The 15,683-nt window shown below is 38.0% G+C and overlaps 1 protein-coding gene across 3 annotated transcripts in view; it reads left to right on the forward strand.

Moving 5' to 3' along the window:
- The first annotated feature begins 831 nt into the window (after positions 1-831).
- The window catches only part of pik3r1 (phosphoinositide-3-kinase, regulatory subunit 1 (alpha)), a 46,259-nt gene continuing 31,407 nt past the window's right edge, over positions 832-15,683 (forward strand). For 2 of the 3 annotated variants that reach the window (XM_015337669.2, XM_015337687.2), the window contains exons 1-2: positions 832-1,159; positions 3,742-4,495. In XM_015337669.2, coding sequence (XP_015193155.1) covers positions 4,165-4,495 — 331 coding nt within the window. In that variant the 5' untranslated portion in view covers positions 832-1,159; positions 3,742-4,164. The remainder of the gene's footprint in view (positions 1,160-3,741; positions 4,496-15,683) is intronic. The other variant, XM_015337679.2, reaches the window with a different exon arrangement.

Genomic DNA, 15,683 nt, shown 5'->3' on the forward strand with positions numbered 1-15,683 from the left:
TAATGTTTTAAAAAGTGCTATTGAAATGCAAATAATTATTTATTAGTGGTTATCATTGCTGCCTTACAGCTCTGCAGCCCTGGGTTCAATTCCATGTTTGTGTGGGTTTCCTCCAATAGTCCAAAGACATACAGGTAGGTTAATTGGCTTCTGGGAAAAAAAAAACATGCAAGTCTAAGTGTGAGCCTGTGCATGTTTGTGTCTCTGTGCCTGCCCTGCGATAGACTGGTGTCCCATCTAGGGTGTATCCTGCCCATTGCTTGCCGGAATTGAATTATAGTTATTAATCCATGACTGAAAGGGAATTAAAATATAAATCATAGTCCTTACCGCTTGCTATTCTATAAAACATTTATAATTATGAACCCTAACTCCAAGACATTCTGAAAGAAATGTTAACTTTGTTTTTAAAAACTAATTTCACAGTTAACATCAAAATACATACATTATAACTACTAGTCGTCTTCCAGGTCTAAGACCTTTGCATGAGAAGAGCTTCTTATCTTCTATGCAATCCTTGTAGTCAGCAAGGAAGGATATTTCATAGGAGGGATATAAGAAGGTTATTTTAGTGTTGCCCAAAGAATGGGTTAAATACGGGTGTTTGCTGCAGTTCAGCTATAAAGGAGTCCAGAATAGTGTTATTTTCAAGAGCTGTGCAACGGGGGCTGGGTCTGTTTGGCACGGATGCGCCACCGCTGCTCCCACATGAGAAGCTGGCTGGATTCGTGCTGGCGTGCGACATCTCTGCTAAAGAAAGGCGGAGCTCAGGCTGCCATGTAGGCGCGGCCTCAAGCGGGCTGATGCTGACGGTGTTTGATGGACGTGTCTCATTGTGCTCGCCTCTAGGTTGAGGAAGTTGGGCTCTGGGCGGATAATTCTGGTACTGGCCGTGTTTTTGCCGAAGGGTTTACCAAGCGACGGCGACTTTTTGGTCGTTTATCTTTTCTTTAAAATAACAGACACCTTCAACTCACGTTGTTGGGAACTACAAGGGGAACTGCGACCGGTTAGTTGCTTTTAGTTTTTCGGTGGAGTCTTCAGGTTTTACCCCGTGGCGATCTTATTTTTACGTGAAGCTGCAAGTTGAAATCGTGGCACTGTATCGCTTTACGGGAAGGAAGGAACATTCCGCTGGTCCCGGGGCTGCTGCGTGCGAGTGAGTTTCAGTGTGGTGTCCCTGTCTTTCCGACTGTTGCCAACCGAAAGACCGGTTTAAAACCATAATGAGTCGAGTCGATATAATTTCCCCCTATTCATCTCTTAAATGTATGTAATTCTCTCACCTGTAGTGGCCGATGGCAGCTCATGAATGTTATTTTTGTGAAGCTGTTGGTTAAGACTGTGTTTTAATGGAATGCTGCACATGGAGTACAGCTCACTTAGCCGATGTGTGGAGAAGGATTGTCGGTGGCCATTCATTGTTACAGTATTTTGTGAACCAACCGTGCTCTGCTCGAAGGTTTCGAATTGTTTTAATATATGTATTTTGTAAGATTTGTATTGGTCTATTTTTAACGTGACCTGAAGAATAAAGCCGGTTGTTTTAGAGCAGGCAGGTTCTTTGGGCTGGTCTGCATCAAATAAACTACATTATTGTGCTAAAATGACGCACTGGGAGGTAATCTGCTTAATTTTCAAATCCGTCTCTGAATTGCGGAATTAGTCTGTTTATATGACGTTAAGTAGATACAAGTTTTATAATAATGTCATTTATTTTGTTTTATTGTGCAAATTTCTTCCAGTTATTGTTGTAATTCAAAGGCGGGTGCGATGCAGTGCCATGTTTTATCGATGTTGCATTTTAAACAATGCTACAAAGAAAAAAAAGCCCTCTGTTATTTGTGAATTACTTAGTTCCTTTGAGGAACTCTACTTTCATACCAAAACCTAATTACTATGTTCTACATAATGTAGGAACTGTATGATACTATATATGTGTCTCAGCTGCTGGATGTGCAGTGTACTTCAACTTAAGTGTAAGCTCGACTGATGATAATGTTTCCTTTTTACTTTTGGGATTTGTATACTACCCTGTTGGGGACGATTTGTGGTGGTGATGATTATGATGATCATACAGTACATGCATTAGTTAAACTTCCGTTAATAGTGAAACGTCGTACGTTACAGTCGTTTCAGTGGCATTTTCTTTGCTCGGTATTGGATTCTGACTTTCCGATTCTCAAATGAATGGACTTTATTCGCTAACAGCGGGGGAACAGCACTACTCGACGTGGCCTGTGCTGCTAACGTCTCTGTAGGCTTTGTGCTGGGGCCCGCAAGGCGAGTTGGAATTACCTCTTGTCTGTCGAGGGTATTACATTTTGCATAGGACATTCTCCAAATTTCTGATACTATATAAACGTTGAAATCTCCGTCAGTAATGGGAAAATGGACGAAAATATAATGGACGCCGCTGTTCAAAAGCTTACTTCAAATTGTACTATTTGAAGTAAGGGTATCCAAATGTATAGATGTTTACATAGTTCGTTAGATGGAGTGACAATTTATCAATTGTTACAGCGTGCTTTTGAGGGCGTTAGTGTTATATTTTCCAATAGAAAAATATGGACCCTTGTGAACCACTTTAATTACCCGTTTTTGCTTTTGTTAAGGATATGTACGGAATGAAACATAAAAGATGAGACAGGTTTTCTCGTTTTAAAAAAAGACCCTGGTAATAAAATCAACAAGTTCAAACATTATCCACACTGTATTATTAAACTTGTTTAACCATAACACATAGACGGATAAAAGGAAGCCTGGATAATGTTAACATAAAACACATACATATTTATGGCCTTATATATAAATACTGAACCGAGCTTTATAACAATATCAGTTACCTCTCAGAAGCGTGTTTAAAACGCTGTATCTGGCTTATAACTTAAGTAGCTCTGGGAAAAAAGCAAAGTAAACTCTTAACACTCAATTTAAATTTTCTAGGCCTTTTTTAATTTTATAGTGTATTGAATTATAATTATTCTTTTAGTGTCTGTTGTACATGCTGTTAATTTTGCATTACTCTTGATTTTGTTTTGTAACATCCATTTTACTCATCTTTTCAAAAATGTGTTATCTTAAATGGATTCTATTTTGTGCCAGCAGACAGGAGAGCTAAAATCTTCTCAGGAGTAGATTGCTTTTTCTGGGGAAAAAAAAAAGGTTAAAGTTTTAAGCACGTGAGGTTAGAGGTTGATAATTGTTAGAAATTACATCTTAAATGTAGGAAATGTGAAGATTTGTATTGGAAATCATAAAATAAGTAATCCCCAATGACTGCATTTTCTTTTCCATGTTTTTAGGTCAAGGGTGAGATTATGGTTTCAAATCACATTGGTCACTTTGTGGTAGCACCCTGGTAGATTAGAATTCCTGGTGGGATTAAAGTGATACACAGGCACGTCTTTGCATGGGTGTGCTGTGTGTCGATCAGGCGTTGATTCTGCAGTTGCATTTGATCTCTAAATGCATTTTATGCCAAAAGAGCTTTTAGTTTTAATTTTTTATTAGTCTAATGAGTGGATCGCATGTTCGATAACCCCAAAATTGCAAACAGATTAATATAAAAAATATTGACTCTTTAGCATAATTTAATGAAAATGCTTGACAATGAAAAATTAAGCATGTGTGTTTAGGTCATGTATATCCCTAGGAATGCACATAGATTGTATAAATCTGTCTCACCCCGATGTTTTGTTCTTGAAGCATGTACTAAAGGTCTTCTGGTCTGTTTTCTAGGTCAGGGATGCATTTGGAGCGCTTCAGCCGAAGTCATTAGACAGATGGGCATACTGAGTCTGAAGCACCATGAAGGTGCAGCAGATTGCAGGACTTTAAAACGAAGTGACATTTTGAAGCATTGAAGAAAAAGACGGAGGATACAGAGGTGAGAAAAAGAAAGGAACAGCTATCTTAACCAAGAATCAAGAGAGGACATTTGTGAAGAATCTCGCAAAACAACGGACTTTCATGCTTTAGAAGAAGATTGACACTGTTTTTGTGCTTGTTGGATTTCTTGCTTTTAGCGAATCCTTAAAGTTCCCTATACATCTTACTTCAGGGAGTATAAGAAAACAAAACAGCCTTGCTTTGTAAAGCTGACAGGTTTGACAGAGGTTTGTTAATTTTGGTACATTTGGATTAATAATTTAAGTCATCAACATGAGTGCAGAAGGATACCAGTACAGAGCACTTTATGACTACAAGAAGGAAAGGGAGGAAGATATTGATTTGCATCTGGGAGACATATTGATTGTGAGTAAGGGTGCGTTACTGGCTCTTGGGTATGGTGACGGTTTTGAAGAGAAGCCTGATGAAATAGGCTGGCTGCATGGCTTCAATGAAACAACGCAGGAAAAGGGTGACTTTCCTGGAACCTACGTTGAGTTCATAGGGAAGAAGAGAATTTCACCCCCAACACCAAAACCTAGGCCCCAAAGACCTCTGCCTGTTGCACCGGGGCCAACGAAAGCAGATTCGGACTCGGAACAAGGTGAGTTTGCATGAAGCTTGTATTCTACTAAGAGTGTCTTTGATATTGTTTTTAAGAAAACATCCGGTATCTTGAAATGTATCAAGACTTACCTTACTTATTTGCCATAACTTTTCCTATGGTCTTTTCCTGGTAGAGATAGGTAACTTGTCACCACAATAGTAAAAAGGTTCCAGTCTTCGATTGAGGAATATTCTGTGTTGAAGCAGTTTCATTTCAAAATAGGTAGTATTACGTTCAATGTAATTTTTCTTTAAAAATCAGTGAGGTTTTTGAGTGTTGTTTGATTTTTACAGTTTACAGAATCTCTTGAATTGAACTATTGATCTGCCTTCAAATACTTCAGTCAATGAATTCCATTCCCTTTCTGTGTGGAGATGTAATTTGCAGAAACATGCAGTAATTCAGATTGTCTGCTATGTTCACGTTCATGTTCATGTTTTAATTGGACTGTTGTATATGTAAAATAAATTAAAACACTGAGCTTTGTTTTTTGTAGACTTCCCAAATGTCATTGGATTCTGTTTAGTTCTATGAAGGGAACCTGATGTTTGTCATCCTGTACAAATATTCCCTGTTAGGAAGGCTGAAACTGAGATACCATCACCCATCCAGGTTTATGCATACAGAGTGTGGTTAGCCCATTTTTCATTTCTAGTTTCCTTTTATTGATTTACAAACCAAACTTTTCAATTTTTATTTGTTAGAAATGTAAGGTCTATTTTGACAGAAAGGTAGACTTCATATTGCACATGGCTTAGTCAAATGCCTGAGTCTTTGCTCATGTAACATTAGATTGTTCACCTTGTGTGATGTGGTACCAGTTACTTTATAGAAGCGTAGTTTAAGTGTACTTGTTTATGGTGTCAACAAATATTTGTCACCATGATGTGTTGTTGCACTGCTTATTGTTAATTGATTGCTGTATTACACAAATTTGTTTTAGTTCAGTTTAATTTAACAGGAGCTGAAAGTGAGGTAGATCTAGAGCCTGTAACATGTTCTGATTTGCTTGAGTATTTAAAATCTCTTTAACAGCATGATACTGAATTTATCAGAGATTAGATCATGAAGAAGTATACCGCTGTGTTTTCAGCAAATAGTCCATGCCAGTGACCAGGTGTTGATGCCCAAGATCTATATCTTCTCAAGCAGATATTTAATAAGATTTTCAGCTCAGCTGAAATCTGTGTAGTCTTTGTCACAGTTGAATAAAATGCTATGATTGTTTGACAAAACTGTGATGTGAACAAAATGCCACCCTTTAAGCCTGCAAAAACAACTTGTGTCTTTAATTGTTTGACTGTGGCAAGCACCGAATGTTCGGCTTATGGTAATGCAAAGCAACAGATGTGAGAAAGAGGCTGTGCAGCAGCAACATTCTTTGGCTCCCCACTGCTAAATTAATAGCTATGAGAATCTGTCCTAGTTTTTCCATCTTTCCTCTTCCTGTTGGTTTCATGATGCTGTGAATGAAACCAGTTGATTCAGCTGGCAGTGATTCCTTGCTTTCCCATTGCTCCTTTACTGCCCATATTGTTTTTAGCCATGACTTACAGTGAACACGGAGCACTGTGATACGTTTATTTCTGGTGATTTAAGTTTTCTGTAATAGGTCAGCGTGTTTCGAATTGTTTTAGAAAGTAAAATCTATTTTGGGCCTCGGAAACACACGGTTTGTGCCGTGCTGTGAATGTCACCTCACATCATTTGCCAAACCACTTTATACCATACGGTGTCGTGGGAAGCCGGAGCCTACCTGGAAAGCAACGAGCGCAAGGCAGGGTACACCCTGGACTGGGCGCCATGCTGTGTATATATTGAGGACAATTCAATTAAGATTCAGTGTGGTCACCGTATGTGAAGAATGTAGGAAAGCATGTACAAGGCACCTGTCCAGCCTGTAATGCAACAGGATAGATCATTTCTCTCAGAGAGGCGTAGCAGGGAGTCTCATTAGATCATGTCTCAGGCCTGTAAAATTCCATCAGGGACCAGAGTTACTTCCCTGTGAGCTGCATGTGATCCCCTGATATGTACCTTTGATGTAATTGAAAGATTTTAATAAACTGCCTGTCTGAACATTTTTCCTTTGGTACCACAGAATGGGCACTGTAAACCTGTTTGTATACCCTTATACTTTTAATCAGAACTTAAGAAAATGGTGGATGTCCCTCCGTTTCATTAATGTGCAGGGGAACTCTTTTTTTATAGTGTAAAATAAGTCAGCATTTGTCAGAACCTCAGAACCAGCCACCTTAATTAGGCCTTACACATTTTGTCTAGTTACATATTTGTATTTCTTTAATTACCTTTATGATGAAAAGTATTAAACGTGGGCTGGGAAGTGCTAATATTATGGTTTATTCTGAATACTTTTAAGAAAAAGAGGACACAATTAAAAATGAATAAACATTTTTAAGCATGTTTAAGAATGGCTGCTCTAGAGGAAAAGCAAAAATTGGATTTTAAATTTATGAATTTCACGATCAGTGATGGGCGTTGGGTGTCGTTTATTTGTGTGACCACATTGCACTTCTGTGGAAGCTGAAGGAAACTGTGAGCAAAACTGTCAAGTTTTTTTGTTGCCTTCCTTTTATTTTCAATAAGATAACTTATTGCCATCTTGATGTTTTTTAAATATGTTGATTTAAGAGATTGATATCTTACACAATCGACTGCTGACAGGTCAGTGTCATATCACTTCTCCATTTTCATGTTAAGGCTCCAGGAGTGCTCGCACTAGCTACAAACATTGAGTTTGTCCTCCTCAGCTTTGCACTACTGCTTGGGGAGTCCAAGACCCAGTTGGCTAAAGGCAAAGCACAGACTCAAACCAGAAATGTCTAGACTTACTGGTTTAAACTGCTTCTTAGAAGCACCTTTCCTGCCAGTTAAGAGTCCCCATACGTTACTATTTTTATGAAATTATTTGTGTGACTAATCATCCGCCTACAGAAGGCATCTTTTAATGAAAAATGCACTGTAAATTGATATCGTACGAGGCCAGTCTATGATTAGTATGTCTTAAGGTGTCTAAACGATACCATACACTGTGGCTAGCCATAAATACAGTCGTGTATCAAAGTAAATGCCAATGAAGTTTATTAGGCCTGAGCCTTTTATTGCTTGGCTTTTGCTGGTAGGATGTAGCCTGGACAGTCCCGTTCATATTTTGGTACTGACATTGTGCAAAGAGCCAGACAGTATAACAAGTGCATCTCTTGGCAAGAGCGATTCTGATGTTTGGGGAAAATTTGCTGTTTTGTTTTGCTTAGTTATTTGATGTAGTATTAGGCTTGTTAGTGCAGCTTAGAGGAGCTGTATTTTATTGAAAAATGGTAGAGACTAATTTGGCACCTGATATTTAATATGTAAGGAGGCAAAAATACATGAAACATTTTTCTTTTGTGGTTAGGAAGTGGGCAAAATGAAGTTCTGGTTAGAAGCTTCACTATTTAACAGCTGCAAAATGGCAGTTATGTTGAGTGATTATTCCTCTGACACGACCAAATGATCCTACCACGTTGGTACTCTCTGTAGTTCCATTCATGTCTCCTTTTCACTGGCATTTTGAAAGGATGCAGTTGTTGGCTGTACAACTGGTCAATGAATCTTTCACATTTGTGTAAGTATTACTCTTCAGCAAGAGTTCAAATAAGAACCATGAAGTTGCCCTGCAGGCTTGTGCTATACAGTATATGATAGTTGAATAGCTGAGTACGAGAAGGGTGAGTAGTGATTATGCATTAAAAAATAGTGCAGAATCTCTGTCATTCAATTTGAATAACACACGTGTACTGTTCTCTTTTTTGGTCGGTAATGAAAGTCAGCGAGGAAGTTTAATTTATCCCTATTTACTACTGGTAAGGGGAAGATCTTTCAGCTTGAATTTCCTTATTGCTCCTGCTTCTAGTTACATACAGGACTTTTTTTGTGACTGAGAAAAAAATATAAAGGAGGAATAAACTGCCTTAAACTTGTACTCTCTTAATAAAATGTTTAAGATTTGTGAAAGCCTGTTTCAATGGATGACTTATCAAACGAAAAAACAGGATGTCTTGTTTTTTCTGGCTCAGAAGAATTTGACACTTTACAGTTGACTTAAAAGGTGTGCATTTTCATAAATGTGCATTTTGGCTAAAATAGTTTCAGAAAAAGAAAGAAATCTGAAGGTGTGCTAAATGTTTGTTTCAATGTGTTATTTGCAAGAATGTGTTATTAAATTAAACGCCTAGCTATATTGATAAGAATGGTTTCACTCTGTGGAAGGATGTTGTGATTTTCTTTTTCTAAACTGTCTAGAATGATGGAATGTATATTAGAATAAAACATAAGTCCAGGCTGATCTCCTCTATGTTCATCAGTTTTTCCCAGCTTCATCTTGGCTTTAACCTTCATTCTCTGTAACTCCAGTCCAGCTCAGCTGAATGCTAACTGGTCACACAAGACAATACAGCTGGCACTGCTCCAGATCATGGTGCATTGTACCCCCAGCTCCAGCCCTGGCTGGCTGAAAGTGCATGTGGTGTACAGTTCCTCTTTGTTACAACTGCATAAAAAGGAGATAAAATTGCATTTCTTTTAGCACAAAGGATTTTGCACATCTCGTGAAATTTTCTGCCGACTAATCTCCATGTGATGTAGATGACCAGCTTACTGGGGACTTATGTTAACGGAACAGACAGATTCCTAGGAGCAACTACAATACATTGCCTAGTTTCTCCCTAATATATCACACTGTATATTTGTCTTGGGTAAGAGGACATATTGTTTTATAAATGGAAGAGAAACTGTTGTAAATCCTTCTCTGGTTAAATTAAATGCTGCCCTTTTTGTTCAGATTCCAAGAAGCAAAGTATGGTTTTATTTATGGTAAATGGTTTGTGAAAATAGAAACATACGCAAATATATTTCTTCAGTACTGACATGTTTGATGTGGCTGTTGCTAGAGAATTGCAAAAATGTTATTTTCTGTACAAGTGGTGATTTATGTAGACTTCGTGAAGTTTCTCCAAAAGTGCCTTTAAAATATATAATTCTGTGACTTTGTGCATTTCAGAGATGTCATGTTTCAGATGTTTTTTTTTACAATTCATACTATTTTATTTTTAAGCATGGTACTTATCCTGCTTTATCAGTATCTCATTGATGCGTTTTTCTGCTTACTGATCTGCATGTAAATTTATACTGGTTGTGTTTTCTGCAATATAATAACTACTCCTTCTGTGTATTCTGTTGATTATTTCGGGCAGTATAGTTGAAGGATTTATCCCTGTTCTATAGGGAAAATATACTATGCCTCAGCCTACAAATGTGTTTTTATATCTTATTTTGCTTTGTCAAAATACTGTTTTTTTAGGTGCAGTTCTAAATGATTTATAAAAATAAAATGACATCGGTCTTGAGAATTACCACTATTAGCGTGACTTCTGAGTGGTGTCAGAAAATGCCTGTTGTTCTGCTGTGGTCTGCATTTATAGTAGCATTCTGGAAGTCCCATTATGGCTCTCAGCTAGGCAGTGTGAACCTTGACCATAATTCCTTTAACACATTTCCAAGCAAATCAGATCAAACTCAACCAGTCTTAGGGTTACACCTCAGTTGTTGAAGCAATCGAGTTTGAATTTTAGGAAAACCAGCAAATTATTTGATTAATTAATTTGAAGGTCGTAGGATCAGTGTCCCCATCATGGGATCACGGGCTTTATTGCTGGTCTTTTTTTAAAAGAAAATCTGAGATCATGTTTGCGAGGCCGTATTTGGGATGTTGTTAAACATTTAGAAACAGTTTAGAAACAGTAGAAAACTTGTGATCCAAACAAGTTAATTTTTAGTGTTTTTTGAAAATCGTGACAAAATGAATTATCTCACAAGTTCCTTCTCGCTGAATTTTGTATCGTCGGAATCCTCAATCCGGTTAGAACGTCTCAAATGCCAAGTTGAAGGGGTCAATGCTTTCTTCTTTGCTAATGAACTTGAGATGCTTTGAGGTATTTCTTTGAGTTTAGTGACTTTTAAAGTGTTTTTTTTTGTATTGGTTCATGTCCAGTTCATTACTACACTTGGTCCAGAGTCGCAGTCCCTTCATATATCAGTTCTACAAAAAAAACTTCCCCCAACCTTTTCATTTCTTCTTTTCTTTTTTTTGACAACAGGCACTTTCTCTGTACTATATAATATAAATAGGAACACGCATTCTTAAAGCTTTACCTGTTTTTTGAACTGCTTGAAGAGATAGGAATTTGGTCCCTAGAAGGCATGTACATTAGAATTACTAGTTATTAACTTCTACAGAACTGACATTCAAGAGCAATGTGCAAAAAATAACTATCTGTTTTAGATGGTATCAACTGATTTGTTTTCCTTGCCACTGCTTACTGTATCAATATCATAAAAGGATAAAGGGATTAATTACTGTATACCTTTAATGAAACCCTCATGACTGAAGTTAACGCTTGAAAATCAGTAGCAGGTATGGACTATCGCTGCAGTTAATGCCTTTTCTTCCAGTGCCATCAGTCACCATGTGAAAAGGTTAACACCAACATGGCAAACAAACGAATGCTAGGCTGGTGTAAATGTTCTGGTATTCTGGTAAATGGCAAACAATGACTTCAAAATGACAAGTTGTATCGAAATTAAAACGAACTGTGGAATACAAATAAATCTATATAATGGAATTAAAAAATACTGTCTGCAAGAACAATTTGTCTCAGTTTGGTAGTGATCACCCTTGAGTCTGGCGATGCGCTTCACTGTATTTAAAAGTCAAAATATAGTGTCATTCAGCGTCTATGGGGCCTGATTTATTTTATTGGAAAAGTCTTATCGGGTTATTGCATATTGCGAAGTGACAGGAGTAATAAAACAAAAGCAGTACTGAAGGGTGTTCTTCCTCTCATGAGATTCAGAATGCATTTACAGGAAATGCTCAGCTGCATATCTGTGGAACCAGCAAATGGAAAAGGCTAACAGATTCAGAAGATTAAGCACTCGAGATGAAAGAAATGCAGAGGTGGGGGGGCTGGAAGATGCTCGTGTAAGACCCGTTGGCACTCTTTTGACGACAGCTCTTGTTTATTTCCTTCAGAGTGATTTCTGTGTAGCAGGAGTGTAGAATGGCTGTCCTAGTGATTAGGAAGGCAAAATGCGATGAAGGCTTACAATGTTTAGCCGGCGGTCAGTGGTGGAGCGAGAGCATGTAGAGAGTGTAAATGTAGCATCAGGAAAAGAATGGGCCTCTGTTCACTCACTGAGAGGCCCAGGACTTGGGGGCTGGGTGTTGAATTCTGCGCGCCTCAGAGTGTTTGTGATTTATTGCTGGTCACTGAAAGATCTGGCAGATCTCTCTCTCCCCTTCCTCCTGTCCTTTTTTTGCAAAATGTCCTGATAATGTTTCTGAAGTTCCCTCTGCTTTCAGAGTCTGCAGGGGCACGGCATGCTTTGAGCCACAGGGGTTTAACATCTGAGTGGCAGATGTTGGGGGGGGGGGGTGGAAACTGGCAAGAAATGTAACCTGCCCTTCCCAAGACTGTTGTGTCAGCTTGCTTTCAGCTGGGCTTCTGATCTGTACAATAATCTGCATCACTGTCCTGTAGTGTGAAACTAAGGTAATGTTTCATCTTCTTGCAGGGGGTGGAAGATTTTTAACAGCTCAGAGAGCATTTTGGTCCTCTTTTAGTTTGGTAGTGAAACGTAGATCCAGTTTGTTACACAAAGAGGCTTTGGTGTCTGCAGTGAACTATCAGCCAGTTGCTGAAGCTCATCCCCTGCCTTCCTCCAGGAAAACAACTGGATGGAGCTTGTGAATTGGAGAGATCCGACCAAATAAGAGGAGTGAATTGTAAATCCCTTGTGTTTTTAATTTAAAAAATAGCAAGACTCCTGCATTCAATAATAATAGCTACATCTTTTTTGTTTGTTTTTTCCCCCCTAAATTTCAGTTTTAAAGTTTTGGGGTCCTTTTAGGCTAATATTTAAAAAGATAGGAAATATTATGGAACACCCCTCTCCATCGAAGTATATATTATAATGTAATACCAGTGAAATGGAAAGTCCAATCAGCATAAAAACAGATCCCTAAGAAAATACTGAGATGTTAAGAGAAGTAAACATTTATTTTAAAACATTTACATGGTTTGAACATTTTTAAGCTGTTTACAGTAGAACAGCCAAGTGGAAAACTTGCCTAATCCCTGAACTGCCATTAATAATTCCATTCATTGCCTCTGAGAATACTGCTTCTTCGTGGAAAGGGCTGCAGCATCCCAGAGCCGGCCTTGGATATATGGGGTATAAAGAGGTACTACTCCCTGGATGGGACTCTAGTCCGTGACAGACACACAGGCAGAAAATATAGAGACGCCAGCAAATCTAGTGAGTCTTTCAAAGGTGGGAAGAAACTTAAAGCTGTCTATAATATCATTGTCTACGTTAAAAGAATATGCAAACTCCACCAAAAGGTGCCTCAGTCTGTATTCAAGCTGAGAGACCCAAGCGCTGTGAGACAGCTGTGCCAGTATGCCTCCTACCATTAGTAACCAGACCTCTTGTGTTTCCTTTATATTTGTATGATATTGCTGTGGGAGATTAGTCCTTTAGTATGAGCAGTACTGCCTTGTGCTGAGGACAGTGCAAGTGGGTTCTAGTCTTGAATGGAAACTTGGTGTGTCAGCCATTAGTTTTTGAAAAATGAAATTTTCAGTATTTGCTAGCATTGGACACTTTGAGCTTCAGTCTAATTGTAAAACAGGTCACACTTGGCTGGCTTTACACACAATGCAAACACCCATTAATTAATTCCCATCTGAAAATGGTTTGTAAGGATCGATTATGTAGAAGGTTTATTGAAGACATTCAAGACCAGAAGCATTAAAAAGATATAACACGTCCATTGTCCTTGGCAAAAATATGGATACATGGAAAAAACAGTATAGCAAAAATAACCTGCAGCATTTTTTAAAAAAATGCAGCCTAATTTTTGTTACTTTTTGATATTTGCGTTCCTGTGATGTCGCTATTATGTTTCTGTAGCTGGTCTTCAGAATAGCAAAAACATGTTTGGGCTTGTCTGAAAACTACTTTTCCCTTTTCTTTTATTTTTAAGGTGTTGATCCCTGAGCATATTTTTAATTCCTTTTTGTGATGCGTGGTTACAATGGCAATTCATAATGAAAACAGGTCCTTTCATACTGATGCAGTGCTTCAGATTCTCTATTCCTCTTTCTGAAGGAGTTCTCTTGACATTCAGTCATGTGGAAAAAGACATTGCATCAGTCTCCTGTTTTGTTTCAGAGTTTCATTCAGGTTCCGCATTTACTTGTCTGAGACATTGGCTTTTTTCCTTAGCTTCACAGTGTTATGGCTTCTTTTAAAATATTCGACCTAACTGAACTTAATGTACGTCATTCCTATTTTCACAGAGTCCTTAGTGTATCTTTGGAGTTCACAGTATCATTTTTCTTCATTCCTCCCTGCTTTTCTTGTGAGAGTATTTCAAAGTATAATCAAATGTTATTCTGCTTGTTCTGTTGTACTATAGCCTGTTTTAAAACCATACTGATAATTTATTTTGTTCAGTAATATAAATCGGTCATTAATAGAGCACTTATATTAACATGTATGTGTAATGTGTAGAATGCAATTGTTTTATTTAATAAATTATTGTATTATTATGAGATTGCTTAAAACTTGTTGTAACATCAGATAAATATTCTTTAGCATTTGGTACTAGCATATCCAGAACAGACGTGAGCATGTACAGTATGTAGCTTGTCCACAGGCGTATAATGCTTAAACTCTTGTGCAATATGCTGTAGTACAAGCCGTTCTAGAATGCTCTTTGAATATGTAACTGAACTACACATGGGGCCTACTTGAAACTTGAAAACATTGACAAAGCTGCCTGCTGCAGTGCTACAGGACAAGTTGCATAGCTGGAGTTTGAGATAATGTCCCCTGCTCCTTTTTTGGGCCCCATCAGTGCTCTGACTAACATCTGCAGGACTGTACAGTGTTATTAAGGCGATTCTGGTTGCTTGGCTTCAGGAAGAATGCAGGGCTTCTGCTTACTGGGAAGGAAGCAGAGTACTGACAGCTGTGTAGACCACTGGTGGAGGTCTTTGACTTCCAAGTGAAAAACACAAGAATATCGTTGATACGCTGTAGGGTGTGTTTTTTGGCTATCTCCAAAAAAATAAAACTAGAAAATAAATCTGGTCATGCTTTCGCTTTCCTGTCAGATCGATTAGAGCAGCAGTCTCAAATTGGATGGTCTAGAAAGGTGTTCTGCTGATTCGGATGGTATGTTTGGCTTACTGCTGTGATAGCTCTGGATTTTGCAGGGCTGTTTCTTTCAATTCTGATGACGAAGTTTCAGATGCCTGATTGATTGATTCAGATTCCTTACATTGTGATGAATCAGGACAAGTGTTATAATTGCTGCAGCTTCCTTCACAATGAATTCAGACATTCAGCGGCCTAAGTCGCCTGCATGGCTAGGACTTGTCCTCTCTGTGGCTCTCAAACTTAGACATGTTACAGTGGACATGAAGCTGTAGGTTAGGAGTATATGGACAGCATCATTAAAAAGTTATTTATACGTTTATTCATATAATGTCTGATTTCATCTACGGACATGATTTCATGAGTGATAAGTTAATAATAATAACTTACACTTATATAGTGCTTTTCTGGACATTCCACTTGAAGTGCTTTACAGGTAATGGGGACTCCCCTCCACAAACACCAATGTGCAGCATCCACCTGTTAAATGGTGTGTTGAATAGTGAACAGACCTGCTTTGTTCGTTTGCCAAATTAATTTTTTGTCAATGCATTAATGACATTTACTGTTGGCTCAGTGGCAGATGAGTTCCTTTTTACTTTTCTGTTTCTTAGACTTGCTGTATTATAGAGAAAAGCGTAATTAACAATTGATTGCTTTATCAACTTTGTGAGTATATATACAGTGCATTGCAAAAGAATTCTGACCCTTGACCAATTTTCAAATTTTACTGAACTGCAAATCTTACATTGAAATTTAGTTCTCTGCGATACTTTTATTTCTAAGCACTGATACTCAAAATTAATTATTTTTATGTGACATTGTTTGATGTTAGAACATTCTTAAGAAAAATAGAAAACTCAAATATGCTATTTGCATAAGTATTAAATCCCCCCATTTT

This window comes from Lepisosteus oculatus, chromosome 3 (assembly GCF_040954835.1).
Source record: "Lepisosteus oculatus isolate fLepOcu1 chromosome 3, fLepOcu1.hap2, whole genome shotgun sequence".
NCBI classification, from domain to species: Eukaryota; Metazoa; Chordata; class Actinopteri; order Semionotiformes; family Lepisosteidae; genus Lepisosteus; species Lepisosteus oculatus.